The sequence below is a fragment of the Colius striatus genome, chromosome 1 (assembly GCF_028858725.1).
Source record: "Colius striatus isolate bColStr4 chromosome 1, bColStr4.1.hap1, whole genome shotgun sequence".
Classification (NCBI taxonomy): domain Eukaryota; kingdom Metazoa; phylum Chordata; class Aves; order Coliiformes; family Coliidae; genus Colius; species Colius striatus.
In genome coordinates this window covers 76,758,046-76,784,364 of record NC_084759.1, presented here as the reverse complement: position 1 = coordinate 76,784,364, position 26,319 = coordinate 76,758,046, and the positions used below count along the sequence as shown (strand labels likewise).

Here is a 26,319-nt window from a genome sequence, read left to right as displayed (position 1 = left end):
TAATAATAACAACAACAACAACACAAGAAGACATTAATGACTCCCAGCTCAATCCACGAGCAGCAGGAGGGCGAGTGCCCATGCTGACCCAAATTCCCCCTTCAGGCAGGTCCACCTGTACCCTACCCCAAGAGGGCGGTAGGCCGCACCGGGGCCCCAGCCTGTACCCGGCCCCCTCGCCTCGCTCCCCGGCTCCTGCCTGAGGCGCGGCGGACCGGCTCCAACGCCGGTTCCAACGCCGGCGGTAGCTGAGGCGTCACTAAGGCGCCGGATGGGGAGGGGAGCGCTTCCGGGCGGCCGCGGGAGCCGTTGGAGAGCGGTGTCGCGGGGTAAGCGGCGGGCTTCTGCGGGCTGAACTCCCCTCCTCCCTTCTTCCTCCCTCCCCCTCCTTTTCCTCCCTCCTTCTTGCCTTTCCTCCCTGGCCTGTTCCGCGGGAAGTCCTCGCGGGCTCTGGCCCTTCTTTCCCTAGTAGACGGCAGCCCCGACGCTGCGCGGGGAGCCGCCGCCCGGGCGGGCCCCAGGGCGCTGCGGTGCGGTGAGGCGGGGGGAGGTTCGCTCCTCTCGGGTAGCTCTGGAGTCCCCGTGGATGGGGCCGGGCCAGGGCGCTCCATGGGACTGTCCCACGCCTGTGTGTGCGGGGGAGGACGGTGCCCGCTGTCTGCCAGCCTTAGCCGCTTTGCTACTTGCCTGTAGGGCCCCCGAGGAGTTTGGCACTGGTCAGGGGCTGTTACACCCACGGTACTTTCTTCAAGAGGTCGTTGCTCTACGGGTCGCTGAGAGGGCTGTCAGGGGTTAAAATCATCACTCAGTTGTAGAGCAGGAGTTTTTAGGTATTAGTAACTAGATTCGCTTCTAGTTAAAGTTCTACTTTATAAGGATATTTTTATCTTCTTGGGTTTTTTTAGTATAAAAGTGCATACTTACAAAAGTGTTTATCTCTATGACAAATATGAATAGAAACTGTGTTGTCTCATTTTTAGAAACATTTTCAAATGGATTAAGAGTTTGTACGTAGAGTCATCAGTAAAGAGCGACTTGTCTTATAAGGAGCACTACATTGAAGGATGTCTGGAAGTTTCTACTTTGTGATAGTTGGTCACCATGATAATCCCATATTTGAAATGGAATTTCTGCCTCCTGGAAAAGTGGAGTCCAAGGTGTGTGTTGTGTTTTGTTTTGTTTTTCCCTTCCCTATGATACTCCTATGATTTGTTTTGTTTTCCCTGTGATACTCCTATGATGTAATTATGTTGCATTTTCTTTGATAATTTTACAGTCTATTAGAAACATGACCAGCATGTTGTTAAAAGTGTTATTAGTGTCTAGTTTTCTTTTTACAGAAATTTTGTCAATAGGGAGAACAACTCTGTGGAGTTCCTGAATCTCTTTGCCAGATTATAATAGTTCTTGATAAAACATGGTTGCCTTAAATGATGCTGTGTGGCAAAGAACATATATGCTAGTCATGCTTCAGTCATTGCTCTTAGCATACAGAGCTTTTATAATAACTGTTCCTTTTTTACTTGCTGTCATTCTTTTAAGGCATCTGTATACAGTAATAAGGTAAAGAAGAAATTGGAAAGCTCTATCCAATCCTTTGGTTTTGGTAGATCTTTTTTTTTTAAAATAACATTCAATAATCACACTTGCTTTTAAGTAAGAAAAGTTTAAAATTTGTTTTGATGCATACAGGTTTGAAAACATAAGAAATGTAAGACTATTCAGTAACTGTTTCCAGTGGGAAAAGAACAAATCTATCTGTGTTGATATTTACATCAGAGGAAAGATGGACTTCAGAATAGATTGATCTATGTATTGATCTGTGTATTGTATCTGTGAGTGTATTGAAAAATGGAAGTGTATGCTGTCACTGATTTGAACATGGCATTCATAGCATCCCTGTATTACGAGAAACAGTGCAAGCCTCTGTGTTCCTAGTCTAACAGAAGTTTACAGTATGATTTCATCTCCTGTTTCTTCCTGGAAGCTGTGCTCTGGTATTCTAGTTTGTATACAAATTAAATGGCTCTTTGCTGACACAACTCTTGTAGTCTTAGGGCCAAATGCTGTGATCACTCATAGGAAGGCCATTTGTGTTTATTATAGCAAGAGGTGCAATTTACATCTGCAAGCATATATTTAATACTAGTTGCATACTATTTTGCTCCGCTAGGCTCTTAAGAAAAAGAAACTCCCCAAAACAACAAAGCAATCCCATGTTTCTAAGTAAATAACTTGAAAAAACAGTCTTTAGCTGATAATGTTATCAGTATATCCGTCCTCTTTGCTTTTTCCATCTGTCCTCCAAATTTTACACATTCTAACTTATTGTTCAGTTTCTCCCAAATTTGACAAGAGATGTTATGATCGAAACCAACGCTAAATCGCTCTAAATTTCACAAAAACAGGTGACTGGAATGCAGTGAAAAAGACTTTTACTAAGACCTGTGTTGTGGAATAAGTTTGCAGTGGGAGATTACCGGTCGGTAAACAAAAGAATTCATGCTTGAATTAATTCCTGTCCTACAGATATAGGCTTAATTGCTTTTGCTGCTCTCACGACTATTTTTGTGATGCTTCTTTTACTGTGACTGGTTTTTTCCCTTGAAACCGAGTATAGTAACAATATATACTAGTTTCATTTAGATACTGTATCGCACATATATGGCAGAAAAGAGGGGTGTATAAATAACTTTACTTGGCTTGAACACTATTTAGCAACTTGAGAAAATTATGTTTCAGTCTGTTCACTGAATTACTAATCCTCTGTCTTCTGAAAATACATTAGGATGATCATCGCCATCTCAACCAGTTCATTGCCCATGCTGCTCTCGACCTAGTAGATGAGAACATGTGGCTTTCTAATAACATGTATCTGAAGACTGTGGACAAGTTTAACGAGTGGTTCGTTTCTGCTTTTGTCACAGCTGGACATATCCTTCCCTCTTCTCTTTCCTTACTTTTATATAGGAAAAGCCACTTGCCAGAAAGGAACAAGTTAGATAAAATTTGTTTGGAACAGATTTTTTTGGCTCTTCTATTACTGTTGGACAGAGTCACCAGCTTCAGGGTGAAATAAGTTGGGAGGCACAGCAGTTGTGTAAAACCCATACCGATTGGAAAGGTGGATTTTTTTTCCTTTGGGAGGAGCTGAAATAGTCTAATGAATGTGGAACTCAAATGGAGTAAAGAGGTGTGAGAGCATCTGAGCAAGCTTTATATCATCCCCTGTCCCCATACCTTTGATGGTGCTAGAGAGGAGAGACAGGGATAAACATGCTTGGTGTCAACCACATCCATGTTCAAAATGTAATGTCAAGGCTTGCTCTTATGTACAGCTACTTGTACAAGTGTTTACTGGGAAGCTTTGTTGGACGTAGCAAATAACATTGAATGCCATTTTAGCTTCAGGGATATATGGCAAAGATGGTGACAGTGTCATCCGCATTCAGAGTTGCATGGCTTTAAAAAGAACAACCTTGAATAGAGGTGATTCTTTTCAAATAGGAGGATTTTTAAGTATAAAGGTAACACTTTCTCCATTTCACCACTTCAGTTACTTTTTAAATGCTTCCTCCTATAGAGTCACTGCTGTTTCATGTACAGCTAAACATTGAAAGTATATGCAGAGTTAGGGTAAATGCTTATCGTAGGATATGTTAAGTGTGTCCTTTCTAAAAGTTACATTTTTCTTAATTGCTTTACATATGAGATTTATAATGCTTCATGATGTAAGGCAAGAAGACGGAATCAAGAACTTCTTTAATGATGTCTATGACTTGTATATAAAGGTAAGAACCTGCTTCCTATGGTCTCACTTCAATACTTTTGTGTTCCATAAATGCTCGGGTTTGCTTTTATCAGCGTGTTTTCTTATGGGGGCCTGTGTAAGTGGAGCAGCATCTCTGCTGTCCACATTAGCCAGTGTTAATAACATGTGACACAAAGTCTGTATTTTCAGTTAAACTAAATGTATTTTATAAAGTTGTCAACTGTTATACACTATGTTCTTGCAGATTTCCTTTTCTTTTGAATTTAGTGGTTTTGGGACAGTTTTGTGTAATTAATGGCAGTAACAAAAGCAAAGGACTGTTGTAGGGAAGCCTGGCCAAAATCCTTCATGCTCGAAACACATAGCCTGGGTTCTCACAGCCTGGCAGTACTGATGCTAGATGGGGGCACTCACAAGCACTGACTGGGAGTGGCACATCCTGGCCTCCTATGGGGGATCAAATGACACTCATTTCCAAACCAGAAATATTTATCAGTGGATTTGTTCTGAGGAACTGGTACTAAGGGATGGCTGTGCACATTTATAGGGAGAATGAAAGGGCCTGGAAAGCAAGGGACTGTTCTAGGAGCTCTGTTCTTAAGTGGTACTAAATAGGCTGAAAGCTAATAGCAATTGTCATCTGGAGTGACATTTTGCAGTGCTGAGCATTGTGCTTATTGATGGATTTTTCTTCTTTCCTCAGTTTGCAATGAATCCATTTTATGAACTCAATTCTCCTATTCGATCCAGCGCCTTTGAAAGGAAGGTACAGTTCCTTGGGAAGAAACACCTTTTAAGCTGAATAAACAAACTTCCCGAGTGAGTGCTTTCCCTATACTTTCCTCATTATTGGAACCGTAGTTCTTCTGGTTAGTTCTCAGCATGTTTGATACTTACCTTCTGAAGACTGACAAACTGAAGAAGCTTGCCTTTGTTTTTTTTTTGCCGATGCAGATAAGAATGAACAGCTGAGCTTCTCTGGTTAAAACGCGTTCCTTCAAAAATTTCCTTTCATGTCCTATGAAAACTTAAGTTTAAAAATGTCAGGGGCTAAATATTTACAAACTGAGACATGTGGGTGTCAACATGTATGCAAAACCGAAGCCTCTTATCTGAGGTGGGAGGTAATCAGATCTAATGCCAAAGGTATCTCCAGTCATGTGATTTTAATATGAGCAAAAAGGAGTTCTTGACTGTTTGGCCAAAGTGGTTGATATTGTGATAAACTTTTCAACTTGCAGTCCTTTGCTAGAGAACCTACTCTGCAGAATTAAGGTGACTAACCTTGCTCTTTGTGATATTAAAAGGTCTGTATTTATATTGTAATGTGTAATGTACATATCATGATGTACTCAATAAAAAGAAAACAGGGTGTCTGCAAAGCTCTGTCTTCAGTATTTCAAGTTTTTTAAAAACCCTTGAAATTTCAAAGCTTAAAATTTCAAGTTTACCTGGTGTTTAGTGCAACAGATCTTTAGCTGCAGTGTTGCATCAATTCAATGAATGAAGTAGACCAGAACAGCTATGTCTGCCCTGACTTTAATTCTAATTCACACATGGTGGAACAAAAAAAAAGATAGTAAAATTACACTTTATATGTTTAAGACCATCTCTTTCCATTATCTCTAACTTTTTTGAAAATACATTTAGAGTAGGATCTTTGAGGTTTCAGAAAGGCATTATTTGACCTGTCTGGCTACAATTCCATTGTAAAGTGTGGTTAGGGACCCTTTTGCAAAACTTACCATCATTCCAAACCAGTAATTTTCAAATGGGTCATTTGGCATATATGTACCTAATACTTTGGTTGGTTTCACAATCTTTTATGTAGTCTGTTTCCTTTTGGGGCAAATCTGTATAAGCTGTGTCCTTGAACTTTTTTTTTAAATGTCTGAAAAATAATTTCCAAAGGAGGTAGAATGCTGTTCTAGGATGTGCTGCTTGCATAGTCTGTATAATTAAAGGGGCCACATATGTACGTACAGCTGGTCACTATTTCTTTGTCATTTACACTTACCGCTAATCTGTCGCTGTAAAATGCTCCATGAGAAAAAGAACACAATATAAAGGTTGCAATGTGTTCCTTAAATAAAACGTGGAATGATTCAGCACGGATGCCTGTTGAGTATACTTGATTTAGGGGATAGCTAGATGATCACACACAGTAAGGCTAGTGTTGGTGGGGTGGCAAGTGAAGGTGGGAATGCTTGTCTTTGCAGTAAATCAGTCAACAGATTTTTTTTTTTTCTGTATAGATGAAAACAACAGAAACATACTCGAGGTAATGCATTCTTATTCATGTGATAAGGAGCCATTAAGCTGGACCTGTTACACTGTTTTCTGCATCCTCCCCAGTAGCAGGACAGTTGGAAAAATACTAACTGTTTAAAGATTCACTGAGGAAATACTTCTGTTATATAATCATAGATGGAGCACTAAGAAAGGTTTTGGCAAAGAAAGATGAATGATTATTGCTAAGAGTTTCCACGACTTTTGGAAACTGTTTATTGTTAATTTTATACTTTTCTGCCAGCACGCAGGAGGAAGTTTGGTAAAATAAAAGCATTTTATCTCTTGCCTGAAGGCAGTTAAACAAATGGTGCCTGTTCTTACCTTCCTTCCTTCCTTCCCCCACCCCCCCACCTTTACCCTTTTCTTCTGAATATCAGAATTGTAAATGGGAAATGCATTCTCAGAGGTCCATCTAGGCATTATGGAAATAGACTGTTACTGGCCTTAGGCAAGGGAGAACTATGCACTAACTCATTACATTAATCATTGTAGAGTTTGCAGTGAGGAATGTTGTCTCATGACAGAATTCTGAAGACTCTTAGCTCGGTAGCAGTGATTCCTTGTGTATGGAGGAACCCCCTGTTTATGCTCTGGTTTGAGACTTTTTGGAATAAGCTGAAAGACTGCTGAGTGACAGGTGAAAAGTTCTGTTGTGATCAACTACAGTCACAACTGCTCTAGGTCTGAAAGATGCAGTTCCAGCATTCATTAGACAATGAACTGTTCCTCAGTGCACAAGGCAGGAGGGAGACCTCCTTTGCAAGTGTTAACATTATGCCTCACCTCAGAGGCTTAAGAATTCAAATGAAATGTGTTGCAGTATGAGGGAGCAGCAGATAACCTGTATTAGGCAATGAAGGCAATAAAAAGGCTTATGAGTTAAATAGACTGGAATTGTCCTAGATGGCAGAAAAGCCATAAAGAAACATGAACTAGCCTTCATAAATCCTGGCTGAAAATGCAACTTAGACTTAAGGTTCTGTTATTGCTTGGGTAACCTGTCACACGACTGACTTGAAGTTAAGATGCGTTAGGTAGAGAACAACTGTTAATGCAAGCAGCCTGGTTCCAGCAGCAGCCTTATGATGAGCATCTATATACTCTGCTGTAACATGAGCTTGTTTCTTCTGTGCCTTCCCATTTTGCCATCTGTTGCAATAAGCAGAGATTTCAGCAATCTCACTCATTTGCTATGACAGTATTTTTTTTTTGCTTCTTATTTTAAAGGGCACCTGGAACTTTGCATACATGTTACATAATATGTTCTGTCACTCTACAGAACTTTAAATATTGCTAACAGGACCATCTAACACTTAAGGTACAGCAGTACTTGACTCAGTGAATTGAAAGAGGCCACAAGTACCTACCATATCTCTATATTCAACAATAGATACTAAGCTTTCACAAAGTACAGAAATGCACATTTGTTATTAAGTACTGATCTGGGGGTTTTTTTTGTAGCTATCATCTACGCCTGCTTCTCATACGACTTTTGCTTGTTTCAAGTACCTGCCAGTCTCCCTCTGAGACCAAATCCTGACCTTAACATAATTCCTATACGGTCTTACAAACTCTTCTTCATCTTTACTAGCTGCTTTAGTGTACGGTTGTGGTACGGCAGCTCCCGGGGCAGAAGTAATACACTTCTATTGCATTAAGTCTTACTTAACTTGTATTACACCTACTTCTCAGCCGGAGGCTCGGTAACCATGATGTTCCATGGAAAGGGGACAGATGGGAAAACACAGATGGAAGCTTAGGCACAAGAAAGACCACAATGGTTCGCATTTTAACTGTTTCCTTTCAGCAGTCATATTTGAATCCTATCTATAGTGCTCTAGTCATGACAACTTCATTTCCAATTTTGTTTCAACCTTAACCTCTGCTAAAATGAACACTGAAGAAGACTCTAGGTAGTAAGGTAGTGGTTTTAAAATGATTCCACATCACTAGTTTAGTAGCCCCCAATATAGGCAACTTTTGTCTTTAAAGCTTCTTGTTCTCTCAGGTTAAGATTCAGAGGAATTTAGCCAAGATTTTCTTCACAGATCTTTTCATTCACTGAATACAAATTAAATTGATTAGAAACTAAAGAAATAGCAGCTCAACCTATTCTTAGTTGTTAGGCGACTGAAGCTTACAAAACAGTTCTGAGGCTATATATGTAGGACTGAATGAATTAAGACTTAAGAACATACAAATGCTATAAAGATGACACTTTTAAACAGGAGCAGATCTACAGAGTAAAGTTGTCTTGGACAGGTTCAACCAAGAATACAACACATTCAGAAAAGTGTATTAAGAGCGACAAGAAGGGTTTGTTTTGCAAGCTTTACTTCCAAATAGTTACACCTTGTACAGACTGAACAGACACGTTAAGAGAAAACTCTTCCTGTTACTGTACTCTCAATAAATGCTTTTCTATTGGAACAAAAAAGTTGCTGTTCAGAAAGCAGATTCTGTGTAGTTTAGTGAATAACATGGCCTATCTCAGAGGCCTCAGACTTCCTTCTGAAGTCCAGGACATGTGTCCGTGCATGCCTGTTAGCAGTCAGATTACACAGCAAAGCAATAGTGCACCATCAAGGTTGCTATTACAAGGACAGCTGGTAGGTACTCAAACAGTACTACCTCTCAGACAAGTGTTCTACCACTTTAACTGCAATGGAGAGCCTCAGATACAACCTCCATGGTTTCACCTGCATATCTACAGAAAGATTGTTCATTAAATAGAGTATTTGCTTCTATTCGTTGTTATGCAATGAGTACAGCAATATAGAAAGCATCACCTTAAATGTGTATGTCCATATCTTAAAAGAACAAATTAAATAAGAATCAAATTCTGCTCAAACACTAGCTGTAGGTATTTATTTGTATTAGGGCTGAAAGCTGTCACAATCTACTGTAAATCAAGAGCTTCCTGAGTTCTCTACATATTGCCAATCCTTAGTTTCACAGTGCAGAGATTACTGGTAAACACATTCATCGCTCAGCTTAATAGGAACAAGAAGTTGGGAACTTTAAGGCTGTATACTAAAAAGTTCTCTCACAAATTTCTCATAATGTGGATCCCATCAAGTGCTACTGAAGCTGGCTGAATGAAAAGCATATCTTTTTCGTAACTAAAAACCGTTATACTTCAGTTACTGAGATTTTTCTTTTTAGCTTATTGATCAGAAACATGCTAGAGTGGGACTTAAGGCAAAGACATGTATAAACTTAAAGTATCAGTATCTTGAATTCAACTGCTGGAAAAGTTAGTACAGCATTAGAATAGTAAGTGAAAGGAAAATAGACATTAAATATGTAGGAAATTTATTTCCTACCTTAAAGCCTACACAAATTATAGCAACATTAGGCAATTAGAGAAGACCTGAAGTTAATTTATATAACTTACAATAAACACATTAGAGATGGAAGTACCACTCACAACAAAAGGAATGTAGTGAGACTGAAGTTTAATATCTAGCATTGTTAAGAAACTGACTTCTACTGAAACAAAAATGGAATGCCGATTTCATAAAAATATACACATATAAAAGTTTCTTTGTGCCTGAATTCCAGAACAGTTTCTCCAAAGTAGTGCTTCTAGAACTTTCAAGTTTTTAATTATATTCAAAGTATTTATCATTTGAATAAAGTTGGCAAATTACATTCTTATTAATATTTTTACTCGACACCTTCCTAAACAGAAAGTGTCACTAATTCAATGCTGAGTCACTCATGAATGGAAATTCTTCTTTTGCTCCTTCAAGAAAGCAGCAGAACATTACAATTTTAATACTAGAGTGAAACCCATTTGCTGTTTTATCTACTACACCTTCCCCATCCTTTTATAGAGCAAGCTAGTCAAAAGTAATTTGGCCAAAAAAAAAAGAATATTTAAGTCAACAACAAGATGAAGTGGGTTTCGGTTTCCGTTGAAGGTTTACTGTATCTGTTTGAATAAAGTGATCTGATCTATCTTCAGAGGCTAGAACTCTTCTAACGGCTTCTTCAAAGGCTGCTGCTACGTTAGTGGCATCTTTCGCGCTGGTTTCAAAATAGGGATGGTTGCCATTATTCCTGCACCAGTCTTGAGCTTCTTCTGTAGACACTTGCCTTTCATCGATATCGACTTTGTTACCCAGTATCACAAATGGAAAGCTTTCAGGCTCCTTGACATCTGCGTAATAAATGAATTCTTTCTTCCAGTTGCTTAAGTTTTGGAAGCTTTGAGAGTCATCCACGCTGAAGGTTAACAGGCAACAGTCAGAACCTCTATAGAAAGGAGTCCGCAAGCTCCTAAAACGTTCCTGACCTGCCGTGTCCCAGATCTGCATTGTAACAAAGTGTCCATCGACTTCCAACTCTTTGTTTAAGAATTCCACGCCTATCGTGTGAAACAGCTGTGCATCGAACTTGTTGGTGACGTATCTGTTCATAAGGGAACTCTTCCCAACTCCACCATCTCCTAGCAGTATTACTTTAAGGAGTGATGATTTTGCTGCCATTGTTACGCAAATAGATCCTCCTGGTTTCCTAGGCCTGTAAAGATTAAGAAAATAATTAAAGAGGAAAGAGTTGTGAGCAGAAAATTTTATACATACAGATATCTAGAAAGTGTTAAAAGTACATCAAGTTTCATGTACAAAGTAGGAGGACTACAATGAACACATGAAGTGTAGATGCTCATCGAAAGAATACCTGCTCCAGAGCACCATGTTTTTGAGAGGTGTCTTCCACAGATCACAGTCTTTATTGCAGTCTAAGCAACACACTGCATGACACACAGTACTGGTCTGTCACTTAAAACACTGAAATCCCCCAAACCTTCCAATGTTTGTGCAGAAGGGACACTATGTCACATTCAATGAGGGCAACAAGTCACACAATCATTATGGTTGGAAGAGACCTCTAAGATCAAGTCCAACCACTAACCTCACACTGCCAGGCCCATCACTAAACTAAACCATGTCCTTCAGTGCCACATCTATGTGTCTTTTGATTATCTCCAGGGATGGTGACTCCACCACCTTCCTGGGCAGCCTGTTCCAATGCTTAATAACTCTCTTGGTGAAAAAGTTCTTCCTAATGTCTAATCTAAACCTCCCCTGGTGCAACTTGAGCCCATTTCCTTGTGTTCTATCATTTATTACTGGAGAGAAGAGATGGACTCCCACCTCACTACAACTCCCCTTCAGGAAGTTGTAGAGAGTGATTTTATCTCCTCTCAGCCTCCTCTTCTCCAGACTAAACATCCCCAGCTCCCTCATCTGCTCCTCATCAGACTTGTTCTCCAGACCCTTCATCAGCTTCGTTGGAAGCTGGTGTCATTTATGTTCACTTAAAAAGATCTATGGAAGAAAGTGGAGTGACAGAATTTAATAGAACATGAGCCTTGAAGTAGTAACTTTAATGTCATATTTCATTAGAAAAATTATTTTTAGACATGCAGAGGTGAAGAGGAAGCTTTAGGGATGAAGCAGGACGCTATCTGTTATATTGAAATAACTGCTACGTTTCACTCCAAATTGCAACTAGAGAGGGAATTTTAAATCTACTAACAGGGAACACGGTTATCTACAGAAGAAATGCAAACACTGTAATTTTATAAGTCAGGTGGCTATTGGTACATAAACATTCAGTATTTCACAGTTTACTTCTTGCATAATAGCCATGATGAACAAAATGTTATAATAACTACTACAAAAGGAAATTTATTCTTGCTACTTCAAATAGTACTCAAGGTGCCAAATCCTGAGGCCAAGTCTACACCAACAGCTCAGTTACTAGGTGTCAGCTTCCTGTGGTAAAACTGTCTAAATGCCTGAAGTGCTAGTGAAGAGCCTGGCTGCCAGCAGGGGAATGGTGAATTTGAAGCACCGATGAAGCTTTTATACTGCCCGATTTTAGTGGTAAAAGATTATTTAAAAAAAAGAAACAAAACCAAAATTGTTAGTTAGCTAACAGTAGTTAGATGATTAGTGTTTTCTGCCCTCATTGCAGTAGTGTCATCTAATACTGTAAAAAAGCATTTTAATTGCCTGGGGGTAAACTTTCATTTAAAGGGGCTCAAACTTAAGTTCATGTGTGAGAAAAACTGCTGTTCCTATACCTATCCTGTACTAAAAGAGCTCAAAGTAATTCAGCCAAAACAGGCTTCTCTGAAAATAGCATCTGTTTAAAATGGAAATGGGTCATAAGTTGCCTAGTCCCTCTCGTTCTCTGAAGGCAGGAATGTGGCCTTGCTAGCTGCAATTAGCGTTAGTGGCATATACATCACCGGCATAGTATTGTGACGGCACTAATACCTGACACAGGCTGGTGTGAGAGTCATATGACTCCCCGTGGCCTTAGAATCAAGGCCTGCATTAGAAGTGAGAAATTTCAGGCTTTTTTTTTTTGTGTCACTAACCTTCAATTTTTTTGAATGTTTGTTTCTACAAACAATCTACAGCCAAAGCCTCAACACAAAGCAGTCTGAAAATTTAAGGAGCAAGTGACTGGTTCTGTTAAAAAATTGTTCCAAGCAAGTAGTTTTACTCACTCATACTGTGTAATCAAAAGCATCACTTGTAAATCCTTTGTATTTCCACAGGTTTATATCATGACAATGCTAAAACTGCTCAAAAGCTGTGAGGGGACTGTTAATTTCCCTTTTGCAGAGCTATGGTGTAACTGCTGTGGCTCAGGATATGAACACATACCTTTTTACGTATGTGAAAAGCCAATAGCCTACTTGCATGTGATTTCCACATTCATACTGAAATATTTAAAATGGTCCAGTGTCTTCACTTATCTCTCCAGTTCCTGCTATTGGTTAATGAATCAGATATTTAACCTATGCCATTAGATAGTAACATCTTAAATATTGCATTCATGAGAACAGAAGGTACAGAATGTTTCCCTGTTCTTCCACTTCAGTGTAGGAACTAGTTACTTTTACTTCCTCCCTGCGCCGTCTTGCCGAAATCTCAAGTTTCTTAGACGACAATGTGAATAAAACCCTCCTGACTTATGAAGTTCTGATTGGTACCATGCAGTTGTTTCTTTACCTTCTACAGTTTGAAGAACTGCAGTTATTATCATGACACTGTCCATGAAGCCACAATTTTAAACTAATCACAAGAAAGGAAACTGTTAACAGTATCCAGTACTTTCCTGCATCCAGAACCTGGGAAGTTAATTTGCACAATTTCAACTACATGGACCATCAAAGTGAGGTCTAGGGGACTGATGACCATAAAAAAACTTTCAGTAGGCAGACAATTGTAGATCAGTTGCAAACCATTAAAAGTGTCTTTTCAACTAGAACCAAACCAGTCCTACACAACGCAGCAAAGACTTGATACAATTACGTTTTTTATGACTCTCTAAGGGCCTCATTTGTAACTGTACTCAATATGTCATTTAGATTATCTGCAGAACTAGGATGGTAGTTTTCAGCACAGCAGCCGGCTGCACTTTTTCCATTTTGTACCTTAAATAAGATTTTTGAAAAGTTCAACTTTTAAATTGGATTTTTTCCCCAGTTATGAAGCCTTAATAGTCAACAAATAACAGTAAAATCCTTGCAATGCCTGGAGAATTAATGATATTTCTCTTACTACACACTTATCCATATAATGTGCTTTTTGACAATGTTTTCAGAAGGAAAAAAAGGTCAACATCCAATATCATATTTCTTAAGATTTACTACCTTAATGGTTTGGTTTAAAAGCTCACTCAGCATCTGAAATAAAAACAGTTCTGCATCTTATTGTTTTAACTAACATCAGGAACTGCAAGACACCAGAACTACAGATAACTCTTTGTTCCATATCCTGAACTTGTGCAGTACAGTAAGAGTAGTCTCAACCTAGTACACGGAGGAGTTTGTAAAGAGAAGATTCTTCCCTCATGTTCCCCTACCATGTCAATATTCTGAGAAACTCAGAGCAAATAAAAAGCAGCCCACTTTGTCCCATTTTGATAACCATCTCTAAATTGCTCCCACCAACTTTTAAGGACTCCAGCTTTTAGACCACTGACTTCAATACTCCTGTTAAAAGCAGGGAATGGTTTTTAAGTGCCATTTCTAACATACTTGTATACCATAATACAAATAGTAATTTGTCACCTTCCAGAATCAGCCTTTTAAACAGTGAGCTCAATTACCAGTTTGAAACATTTCCATTAGCAGTCCAAATATTTGCTGGCAAGACTAAAAACAATATGCTATGCAACTTCAAAAAAAAATTAGTGTGCATTACAGATCTTTGGTCCCCAGCCCCTCAAAGCTTACACAAACACCACTGCCCTCTCTCATATATCTATCTAGATCTTTTAAATTCCACAACTGTCAGGTTCATAGCTGCCTTTTATTTTGCTTGCAATTACCTCTTTTAACATTTAGATACTAAGAAAAGAGAGATTCTTGGTCTAGGAAACCACAGCAGCAACACACAAACTTAGTCTAGGAATTTGTCCTTGTTTTTATAGTGGAAAAAAAAAAACCAGATTAAAGAGGACCTGTCAGAGTACTGAAGGCTGAAGACAGGTGCTGACTTCAAGTTAAGTCTATGGAAAAATACTGTTAGTCAACACAGTAATTGCATTTTATCTCTGATGTCAGCAAGCAAACAAACTATTAAACAAACTGAATCAACTGGACCAATTAGTAATCTCACTTTTACCATACCAATACCAGGTACAGCAGTACACCATAAAAAAACCCCCACACCAACAAAAAAACCAACTTGTATAGCACCTGAAATCTACCTCTAACCTGCCCACCCTACCCCCACTTTTTAAAATGAAATACAGCAAAAACTGGATCAATACAATAGTGCCACTAAATTCCCTCAGCATTCTTGAGGAAACAAATGTAAGGGACACTTTGAAATTCCACACTGTTGTTTCTCCACTTGTACCTACTGTCCAACTAGGAAACATGCATGTAAATTTATTTAGATCACTATTTTCAGCCAGTGGTGAACCACTTGCTATTTGAAATGAAGACTAAACTTGAAGGTTTCCTTTAAGAAAGGTAACACCCTGTCCTTTTAAGCTGATAAGAAGCACCCATTTGACTTGAAGAAGGAAAAAATCCAAGACAGACTCGAGTTTGTTCCAACTAATCCCTTCCTATTTACAGCCCAATATGCTTTCAGCCAAGACTTCTTTAAAAAGGGGTCATCTTTGTGAAAGATTTAAGAAAACATACTCTCACAGTTACTGACAAACAGAATTAGCAGTTCCATAACTCGCACAATAATACTGACCACATTTCATAACTTCCTATCCTCAAATTTACACATTTATAACACATATGTTTCAGTTTTGAAGCATATTCACAACTTTCTTTCCTAGGCCTCAGATACCAGACATCAGTAGTTTAAAAAGATACACCAACATTCCCAAGTATTTGATCTGACAAAAATACTCACCTTTCAATAACAATTTAAACTTACTCCCTTAGTAGTAATTTTTTTCCTTAACACTAACAAAGCATTTGACAATATTTACCAGGCTAGCCCAGAAAAAAGCTGTTTCCTGTGGTTTATTAGTTGCAGCAGCTCACCAAAATAATGACATCAATTAATTCTCTGCAAAATGTCTGGAAAAAAGTCCCAAGAACCTGTCACCGTTGCAACAGCAGGGGCAGAATCCAGAACTATGCAAAGTAGTTTTCAACAATTCTACTGTGTGGACAGAAGAAACCTTTCTCCCTTTTCTCTGCTTAGCTAATCCTTTTTCTTTTATTTAGAAAGTCCTGGCTTACATCCTGACTAATTCGGTAGCCAACGAACGTTTTTTTAGTGTGTAAGAGGCCACAAGCCTGTTTGACCTTGAAAGATTTTGCTCAGGATTCAAAGGGAAATACACAAATCTGAAGTGAAGATGCTACAAGCATTGTACTTTTGAATGCATCACAAGCTCTGACATAAATCAGCTTCCAAACTGACCTTCCCCTCCATGGGGTACTGACTTAAGAGCATTTACTTTGCCTCTGCTGACAGCCACTTTTTCTCCAGATGCCTGGAAGCCCTTCAATCATATGGCTCAGTCTACTGAGATCCTCACCATCTTGCAAGTCTTCCTTTAGCTCTGATTTCACCACTGTATTATGCAGGTAGTTTGTGTATTCTGTTGGATAAATCTTTAATGATGAAATATCTGAAAATTGCCTCCAATTGTAAGCAGCCTAGACACACTGTATCTATTCTGGTGTATCTAACACCAGAATATAACTAGTTTATTCTTCATGGTTTGTAATATGAACACAGCCCAAGTTGAACTGATATACAGCTGTTGCCACATATTTGTATGCCCAAAAAGTTATGTTTTGAGGTTTCTTTACTTTTAACTCCTATATAGTTCAGTATTCTAGTTCCAACAGTTGTCTGGAATGACTTGGGACTATGAAAGCAGCAGGAGCCAAGTAAAAGAATCCTTAAGTTTGAGTAGCTGCTGGATCATGAAACCATCCCAGGCACCTACTGCCAGAACCTCATTTATTCCAACTTATATTTAGCCACAAACTCAGTCAGCAAAACGTTTCAGGAGAAACACCTACGTTTGTATCTCCACTGCTTTCATCTTGTAGACATCTGGTCTTCACTGTCCATCTCTCTCCCCACATTCAAGTAGAATGAACAAACTACTATTTATTCCGATTTAATCAGAATTGACATTTCTTGGCGGCTCACAGTTGAGCATCTCCCAACTTATGTATTTTATTATGTTCAGTCAACTTGAAAACACCCTTAGGTGCTGCTGCTTTTCATCCAACAACAAATCATTAGTTGACAGTCTTCTTGCAACCTACTTCTCTGTTACTGTTTCTACTCTTTCAGTAACTTAACAAGCAATTATTTCTTCTCACATGTGCTCATCTTTCTCCCTTGCATTAATTTCCCTTTTCCTCCAGGGCCTCAGCAATAGCAGCCTCTATGGGTTAGGCTACATTCTGCATTCCTATTCTTCCTAATATAACTATGTGACCAAAACCCATCTCTGAAGGATTAAGTGGGTTACACTGTACCAGGCCAACATGCTGTCTGCTCTGTGGAGAAAGAAAACAAAACCAAAACACCAAGGAGATAGCACATTATTTAAAAAAACCTTAAAGAATTTTTATAAGACTATATGGATGGAAAATTCTTATTCACTGTGAAGCATTTATGTAGAATTCCAGTCCTAAGGAGATGAACTATGTTTCTTATGATTTATTACTAAATTAACACAAAATATAGCTTGAAATCTAAATACCTCATTTGACTACCTGATTTGTTTTTTCCACATATTTTCAACTTAAACTGATGGTTTCCTTGAACACTCAAAACAAGGACTGCTAGAGCAGAGTCTTTTTTTGTTTGTTTGTTTTAACTACACACTCTCTATTTTTAGCTTATTGAAAAAGACTTTACCAAAATTGAGGCAATAAACAGAGCTCTGAACAACCTGAACAAAGACAGAGAAAAGTAACAGTTAATTACAAGTTCCACATTGATACCGAAACACAGAAGTAGCTGTACCATCCTTTGGTTTGGTTTCTCTAGAAATAAAAGTGGTAGGGGAAAAAAAAGTTTCGTGTTTATTTTGGGTATGTCTGAGAAACAGCTCTCCCTCTAGACTGTCATTACAGCTTCTTACCTTATAAGCTATTAAAAAGTCGTTTTGAAAAATCCCCTCAAAAACCCAGCCACACACAAACCACCCTTGTTCTAAAAAACTCAAGAACCAACAACTTCAGTGTTGCATGACATTTTAAAAGCAAAGACAAATAAAACCCACATGTTTATTTAGTGAAGTTGTAAATTACTGTGGACAAAAAGAAGGAAAATAACATGTAGAGCAGCTGACTGCATGACAGGTATCTGCTGACATGCGTTTTAAATTTCAAACCAAATTTTAGCCAGAGCTCCCTTCTTGCCTATCCCACTCAGATTAATAAGTGCTCTCCATGCATCTGGTTATATGCAACCTTGTTATGTACGTTTTAAAAACTACTTTTATTGCGCCATTCTGTTCCTCGTTCGATTATTATGCGGCAAGTTACACTTGGCATGGACTGCTGACACTGAAAACTGCTCGGTGACCACTCAGATGTGAGCATTTCGCTCTCCAGCCATCGCTGCATCATCTACGTTCACACGGCCATCTGCCACGACCAGAAAAGCAACTGGCCGCTACAGAAGAAAGCACAAATAAGTCACCGGTTCAAAACCGAATTAAACTCTACATTGCTCAGCGTTCCCTTGGGAACACGTAGGTTCTTCATCAGACAGTAACAAGAAAAGGTGATAAAGAGATCTTTTCCTTTTTTGTTTGAAAGGTGTTAAGGAGCCAGGTACGAAACCGAGTTTCACCCGAAAAGATGAGAGACGTTTATCAGATGAAGAGGCACTGTGGAGTCGGAGCCCGACCAGGCTGCGGATCGCCTGGCAGGAACCGCCGGCCCGGAGTCACGGGATCCCCGATCACGCCACACGCTCCCGGCGCCCGCGCCGGCTCCGAAGCGCGACGCGCCCAGCGCCCGCTACCACCGCGGCCCCGGGAACGCGCTGGGGGAAAACGGTGGACGGCCGGGGCACCCCTTTGCTCCCTGGCGGCTGGCAGCCGCGAGTTACCGAGCCCGGGAGCCGGCAGAGCTCGGGGGGCGGGGAACGCGGCAGTAAGCGGACAGTCAGGAGGAAGGAAAACAACGAAAGCCAGCGGTCAGCTCCAGCGCGCTCCCCCCACCCCGGGGCTGCCAGAGCCGGAGCGCGGCGCCGGGGAGGGCAGCTCGCCGCCCCCACCGGCGGGCGAGGAGGGAGTGCGGGCCGCCCGCCCCGGGAAACCAGCTCCGCAGCCAGCGGCCACCGCTCGCCCGCGCCTGCTGAGAAGGGAAAGGACGCGGCAAAGAGGGCGCTGGCGCTAATACCTGCCCGCAGAAAGGGGGCTGCCGCCGGTGCCGCTCCCGGTGCCGAGCCCCGGCTGCACCGCTGCCCGAAGCCGCCGCCGGCCCCTCGGGAAGGCAGAAACAACATGGCGGAGCGGGCGGGGGGCGGGGCCGCAGATCACGTGAGCCGGGCCTCGGCCCGCCCCTCGAGGGTGGGCACCGGCCGGGGCCGCGGGTGGCCGCCGGGGCCAGGCGGCGACGTGGGCGCTGCGCTCGAGCGGGGTTGTGCGTGTAGGCGGTTGTTCGGCCATGGGCCAGGGACGGTTTCGGACTTGACAGGCACGGTCATGGAGACAGCGTGGCTGACAGCGAGCGCGCCGTCCCCGCAGAGGGCCCTACCCCTCACTGGCCTGTAACATTCAAAAGCACTTTATATGCTTTTATTTGTTACAGAATGCTCTGAATTACTAAGCTTTACCACACCTTTATAAAGTGTTTGAGGGTCGGAGTTATTTATTAAAGACTGTAGTCTCGCTGTGCTACACGTCAAGGGTCCCCTGTAAGCAAACTCATCATTGGAAGGCAGCTTTGCTTTACAGGCAGAGGCATTTAAAAACATCATTGTCACGTATCAAATGATGTCATGTCATTTAAAACATATCATATTGTTTAAAAATGTTTGTTTAAAAAATGATGTTTAAAAACATCATTTGTTGATGAAAGAACTAACCAGAACTATCCAAAGCATGCTTTTTAAAAAGAGCAGTCAGGCACTTCTCTTTGGAATAACATCAACTTGGCTGTTTAAACAAGATCAAAGGAAAAAAACAAAAAAAAAAAGCTTAAAAAGCTGGTAAGAGAATCTTTTCTGTAGTCTTAAAACTCATCACGAGGATAGGGCAAAATGTAACCAAAAAAGCAACTATTAAAATATTTAAGTGTACTTAAAAAGGTCCTCACATCACCAAGAGGAATAGGGCATAAGGAAAGAGCAGCTGAAATACACCTTTGCTCAATCAGTCATCATATGCTTCCAATCATGAGGAAGATGTGATCCGACTGGAATTGCCACTTGCAGAGTCATCTTGTTTTGGATCACATTTATAACACGGCGCACAGAGTGGAAAACAAGATCTCAGTATCATCAAAGGAAATGTCTCCTACTCACAGGAGCAAGATTATTAAAAGTCCATGCTAGAGGCAAATCTGATGATACTAGAACCATTCTTATTTAACAAAGCTAGGCTTTGACATTTTTTCATAGTATTTTTCCTGGGATCTGCTTTCATCCACTGCTAAAGTAAAATACAAGTAAGTGCTGGAGGGGTAGAAAAATAGCCACTTTGAATGATGGTAGTTTAATTTAAGACTTTAGTTTTGATCTGTTATGGCATTGTGATTTAAAAAGAAAACAAAAATCTGCATTTAGAAGTGGAAGGAATAATTAGTCTACTTTGCACTTGATAGTTTGTAGGATGAAGCTACCACCTTTTTTCTTGAGACAAACACATCTCAGACACTTGGATACATTTAAAGAAATCTGGAATCATAGAATCACTGAATAGTTTGGGTTGGAAGAGACTTTTAAAGGTCATCTAGTCCAACCTCCTTGCATTGAGCAAGCACATCTTCTATGAGATGAGGTTGCTCAGAGCCCCATCCAACCTGACCTTCTCCGGGCAAACTGTTCCAGTGTTTCTCCATCCTCATTGCAAAAAATTTCTTCCTTATACCTAAACTAAACCTAACCCCTCTTGTCCTGTCCTGTATATTAAAAAGTCTCTCCCATCTTTCTCATAGACCCCTCTTTAGGTACTGGAAGGCTGCAATAAGGTCTCCCCAGAGCCTTCTCTTCACCAGGCAGAACAACCTCAACTCTCTCAGCCTGTCTTCATATGAGAAGTGCTCCAGCCCTCTGATCATTTTTGTGGCCCTCCTTACTCCAACAAGTCCATGTCTTTCCTGTGCTGACAACTCCAGAGCTAAATGCAGTACTCCAAGTGGGTCTCACCAGAGTGGAGGGGGAGACCATCAACAGGGTGCACACAAGAGAAAAGGGACTTGAGTTCCTGATCCTCAAGAACACATGCATTTTAACTATAAGAGTAACTCTATTAATACTCCATTACGACTATAAAATCATAAGCATGATACACCACGAATACAGAACAGATAGCCAGCCCCACCTCAGCTGAGCCTCCTCCTCACAGATTGATCTGGTGCTCACTGGAGCTTTGTCTGATTATTGTCACCAGACCTGCCTCACTAATCTTGTCTGAGTGCTGTGGGACAGTGACCTTTTTTACTGAAGTCCCTGTCCCTGCACTCCTTGTCACCCAGCCTCTGTTCCTGGCTTACCTCCTCTTGCACAGCAACCTATCCTTTGCTGCTCCTGCATGTGCACCTTCATCTGAAAACTGACTTTGCTTCTCAAGGATTTTATTCACAGGGCTGTATTCATTAAGATAAAACTGTTATGTCATGTGCTAGCAAATGTTGCAAATAAGATCCCAATGGCAAATAAAGGGCATTTGTGTGTGTGTGTCTGTGTGTGTGTATGAGAAAGTTCTGTATCAGCAAAGCTCTTGCATAACAGAGCCTGTGGATAACGCTTTTTGCCATCTCTAGCTGGCAAGGAGACTTTGGCCCATCCTGGCAAGTAATTTCATGGCCTTAATAAAACATGCCTTTGTCACCTCCTGGCTGAATTACAGCAGCACAAAATATGGGGATATGAAGTCATCTGCCTTTATAGCTCTGTTAATACCAGAATGCAGCAAGACAGCCCTCCTGAATTCAAGAAATTATCAAAGTGCTCTTGTTTCTTTCCTTATCTTCAAGGCACTCAATGAACTGGACAATTACACCCTGAAGATCCCCTAAAGGACTGTAATTCAACATATTTGCTCTTTAACCACAGCCTGTTACCACGTAAGAAGAGTTCTTGGCTTTAGTAACAAATGTACATAGCACAGCAGACTGAAAGGAACACATTTTAAATAAACAATAAACAGCACAAATTTCCTTTTGGCTTGGAAAGGAAGAAAGAGTTATAAACAACAAATGGCAGTCGAGTACCTCCCTGAAAAGTACTACAGTAAGAAGGAGACACAAAAGGCCCTCAACAGAACAAAATTAAGTGGAACTGGCAATCTCCAGGAACCAGAAGGAGCTTTGTCGCTGGTGTTAAGCTGGTGTTAAGTTGGTGTCAACTCCAACTAATAAAGCACTTAACAGAACACTAACCTTTTACACTGAAAGTTATGTGAAATCCACTGTTAATTTAGCTCTCATCTTCTTAAAACATATAAGCTAGAGACTGCTTGAGCTTTGAGTGCAATTGCTACTATTAAATCACAGGATTCAAGAAGAGGCTGAACTGACAGCATCTCTGAAAAAAAACAGTGAAAACAAATACAGACTTTAGCTTTATTCAGCATACATTTGTCCTACATCTGTGTGGATTACCGTTAATGTCGCACTCCTTTGTGGAGAGGCACCATGGATACGCTAAAAAACGTACACGAACACTAAAGAGATATTTTTCCCATTTGTAACCACCTGAAAAAAGAACAGCTTTCAGGACAACAACATCAAAAGACAAAACCAAAAAAGATTCTCACTTTTCAAAGTTTTCCTTCTATTCTTGTTTCTTATTCAGATGCTCCTTATATTCCACAAAATCAGACCCTCCTGTTGACGTATATGCTACATAATTGCTAGTTGACTTTTCAGAGACATTTTGAGCCAAAGCACACAATCTTATCCAGTCAAACATTTTAAGCCTGAGCAGTTACACAATCTGGGTACTGACAATATAATCTACTGACAAACTGTGGCCTGGAGCAGTACTGTGCTTAGTGAAACTATGACCACACCTTTAAAAATAAGAACAATGATTTAGTTGAATGACTCTCTCTCATATTTGTCACTTCATTTCTGTAAATGTTGTGATATGTTGGACTAGATGATCTCTAAAGATGATCTCCCTTCCAACCCCTAGCATTCCATGATTCTATGATTCTATGACTGATAATAACTATACTCGTATGCACGATGCTACACATGACATGCACTTTCTACTAAAGCTTTCCAGTAACAAGTATCAGATACAAACACAGATGTAAAAAACAGCTAAAGTGGTAATGAACTGTGTTAGGTGAAAATAACCAACAGCATAACATGATCGAGAAGGTAACACAATAATTCACAATTTTGTATATAGTTTTGCTGTTAAATGTGAAGCTGCAGGAAACATGTTTATCAGCATGAACCAGGCATAATGTGAAACTGAACTCATATGAGCTTTTTCATCAGCCTTGGAACAATGATGCCTCACTTTGTATAGGTTTGTGTCCTCAGAATACTTCAGTGGGTCCAGGTCACTCTCCCTGCCTTCCAATATCTTCTGCTTCTTTCTGCCAGTATTCCCAGATCTTCTCCCTGACCCAAACTGTTCCAGTAAGCAGGAGAGTACCTTGTGGCTAACTTTCAGGTAATACTAACAACCTAGCAACTACATGTATGTATTGAATCAGCAGCTAGTAGCTTCAACTAGGTAGCTCCTCAATAAAGGTAACGGCTCCATCTCTTTCAGTCGGAACAGAAACTCTTTTCATGATTACTGGATTTTGTAGTATTTACAAATGTATTCTCATCTTTCAACATCTAGTTTCAATTGGATTTGTTACAAAGCCAGCTCTCAAGTTCAATTGTTACTAAGAAGTTAGGCAATGGAGGCATGAATGCCTGCTCACAATGTACTACCATGGAAAACTACTTTAAAAAGCTGAGATTACAACTGCGAGGGTACCCAGGACTTGCCCTAGGAATTCTGACTGCTCTCAGTCTGAAACTGATGGAAGAAAGGGATAGTTGTAAAAGGGTTATAATCCATTTTGTTTATGATTTGTAGTTACTGACAGTTATTTCCATATCATAAGCTGCAACTGCAGTTGTTAGTAACTGGATTTTATTATTTCTAAATCTTAGACAAAAGGGCAAGATGCAAAAGGTTAGAACAAAATGATCACTTTATGCTGCAGGCATGACTCACTCAGATCTGAGGCGAGGTAGGCTTGCTCAATGATTTCAAAAAGGTTTAGGATATCTGTTGTTTACATTTTCTTAGCTGCTCGGCAAATATGGGTCTGGAGAAAATCCCTGTCACATTGGGGCATATAGCTTAGCACTACACATTTAGTGACAGGTCATTCAAAAGAAAATGATGTTACGTATTACATCACAAATATAGTCAGCATTACAACTACAAATTTTACCTTTGAAATACATTCTGCCAAAAACACTTGACTATGCCTTGTAGTATTTCCATTCATCAAGACAAAACTTGGATGAGTTGTACATTACTGGAATGGCTTCAAAACCATCCACAAACCTAAGTGTCTGTTGTTCACGGCTAAAATAAAAGTTTCTTTCTACAGTGTGTTCTGACACAGCACAGCACTGCCATATAGCTCTCCTCAAGAGGATCACGACCTCTAAAATGACACCACACAACTCTATGCTTGCTGTGAACTAATAATGCAGAAGTCCTTGCTTTCCTGTAGTTTTATTGAAAGCTAAAAAGAAGACTTTATACAGAAGTACATCCACTTAAACAAGCAGGACTATGTGTAACCATCAATTCCAACGTAAAGGTAAGGACTGGTTACACAGTTGAACACTGTGGGTCTGGCCTAATGCTTTAACATTTGTTTTAGATCAGTGCAATTCCACTAAAATACACTTTTTAATATGATAAAAATCTAAGTATCACCACAGTAAATTCCACCACTGAAAGATAACTGTTAACACTTCACACACACATACAACACACACACACACACATATACACACAATATTCTTGGTTTTGGGGCTTTTTTTCAGTACAATAATAGTAAGTGCCTCTTTGTAACATCAGGTACCATGGTTTAACCCCAGACAGCAACTTAACACCACCTAGCCACTCCCACCCCTGCAGTGGGCTGGAGGACAGAATCAGAAGAGTGAAAGTGAGAGAACTTGTTGGCTGAGATAAATACAGTTTAATAGATAAGGCGAAAGCTGCACATGCCAGCAAAGCAAACCAAATAATTAATTCCCCACTTCGCATGGGCAGGCAGGTGTTCAGCCATCTCCAGGATAGCAGGGCTACAGCACACATTATGGTGACTTGGGAAGACAAACATCATCACTCCAAACGTCCTCCCTTGCTCCTTCTTCTCTCACGTTTCTATGCTGTGCATGACATCGTACGGTCTGAGAGGTCAGTTGAGGTTAGCTGTCCTGGCCATGTTCCCTCCCAGCTTCTGCTGCCTCCCCCCTGCCCCAGCCCACACACTGGCAAGGAAGAGTGAGAAGCAGAAAAGGCCTTGACATTGTGCAAACACTGCTCAGCAATAACCAAAACATGTTGTTCTCAGTACAAATCTAAAATATAGTCCCATACTAGCCACTATAAAAAAAATTAACTGTCCTAGCCAAAACCAGCACATGAGGTTACACATCATTTTACCATATACAGATAAAGGCCTGTCTTCTGTTTTATTTTCAGTTCCAGATGGCTTTTAGTTAACCAAGAGCTATTTTCTCATCCCATGCACATAATTCCTGTCAAGCCATGGTCTGGAGAGCTCCAAGGCACTGCCTCAGCCTTGACCAAGGCAGGTGACCAGCCTTGGTGTTACAGCTAGATGGGTGCAGGAGCTGTCCTTAATTCCTCCAGCAAATACCCAGTTTCTCTGCCCAGCTGATGCATTTTAGCCTTCTGCTGCAAAATGCCTGGTGTGCATTCATAAAATCTATCTCCATGGACACCATGTATGCAATTTTATTCTGTTTATAAAATAGGGAGACACAAAACACTTTCTTCTTCCTAAAACATGAATTTGGCAATTTATTGACCATTTCACTATTGGCATTACTCCAACAAGGAAATTCATTATGAAGGTTATGTTTCCATATAGTACTACTGCTTTGCTGCAACAACCTAACCTCTCAGGCAGAGTAGACTTAATTCTTAACTATATTTCCTTAGGTTCATGAGTTGACACATTCATGTGGTCAGAAAATTAAGGACTCGAGACCCAATTCCTCTCATGTAAACATTTACAATAACTCAAAACCAGTGAAGAAACCAAAATAAGAACATACTGTATGAAGAGATTTTTCTATGTACCAACAGACAACTGTGAAAGACAGATGGACTGGAGGCTGCTTCCAGTTCAGAAAAGAGACATCTCCTTGAAGTCTGATACATACTCCACTACTCAGCTGACTTGGAAGTAATTTTAAAATCTTCAGGAAAAAAAACTCCAACAGGACTATTGCTTAAGTGAGAAGAACACTAAGGTGATTTTTTTTTATATATATATATATATATATATATATATATATATAAATGCTTCTA

General features: G+C 40.2%; 3 protein-coding genes across 10 annotated transcripts in view; 1 reads left to right on the top strand and 2 right to left on the bottom strand.

Annotated features, from left to right (window-relative positions):
• The window catches only part of OFD1 (OFD1 centriole and centriolar satellite protein), a 35,917-nt gene extending 35,653 nt beyond the window's left edge, over positions 1 to 264 (bottom strand). The window contains exon 1 of one of the 2 annotated variants that reach the window (XM_061998839.1): positions 127 to 264. The gene's annotated coding sequence lies outside the window, so the exon portion shown is untranslated. The remainder of the gene's footprint in view (positions 1 to 126) is intronic. The other variant, XM_061998847.1, reaches the window with a different exon arrangement.
• TRAPPC2 (trafficking protein particle complex subunit 2) lies at positions 249 to 19,060 on the top strand. 5 transcript variants are annotated; one of them, XM_061998955.1, is made up of 6 exons: positions 249 to 329; positions 981 to 1,157; positions 2,789 to 2,937; positions 3,710 to 3,791; positions 4,476 to 4,591; positions 18,366 to 18,384. In XM_061998955.1, exons 2-5 carry the CDS (start codon positions 1,065 to 1,067, stop codon positions 4,572 to 4,574), a joined length of 423 nt encoding a protein of 140 aa, XP_061854939.1. In that variant the 5' UTR covers positions 249 to 329; positions 981 to 1,064; the 3' UTR covers positions 4,575 to 4,591; positions 18,366 to 18,384. The 5 variants fall into 5 exon arrangements, with proteins under 5 accessions (XP_061854939.1, XP_061854926.1, XP_061854933.1 ...); XM_061998942.1 differs by lacking the exon at positions 18,366 to 18,384 and having other exon boundaries at positions 250 to 329; positions 4,476 to 5,154; XM_061998949.1 differs by lacking the exons at positions 249 to 329; positions 18,366 to 18,384 and adding an exon at positions 456 to 535 and having other exon boundaries at positions 4,476 to 5,154.
• RAB9A (RAB9A, member RAS oncogene family) overlaps positions 8,382 to 26,319 on the bottom strand; it is a 31,406-nt gene continuing 13,468 nt past the window's right edge. The window contains exons 1-2 of one of the 3 annotated variants that reach the window (XM_061998902.1): positions 18,954 to 19,073; positions 8,382 to 10,591 (exon numbers count right to left, since the gene is read on the bottom strand). In XM_061998902.1, the coding sequence (XP_061854886.1) occupies positions 9,952 to 10,557 (606 nt within the window). In that variant the 5' untranslated portion in view covers positions 10,558 to 10,591; positions 18,954 to 19,073 and the 3' untranslated portion in view covers positions 8,382 to 9,951. Of the gene's footprint in view, positions 10,592 to 18,953; positions 19,074 to 26,319 lie in introns of those variants that run through there. The other 2 variants (XM_061998910.1, XM_061998920.1) reach the window with 2 other exon arrangements.

What these genes read in the sequence shown, in the direction of transcription:
- TRAPPC2 (XM_061998933.1), top strand. Translation starts at nt 18,408, where the DNA reads ATGAGAGACGTTTATCAGATGAAGAGGCACTGTGGAGTCGGAGCCCGA.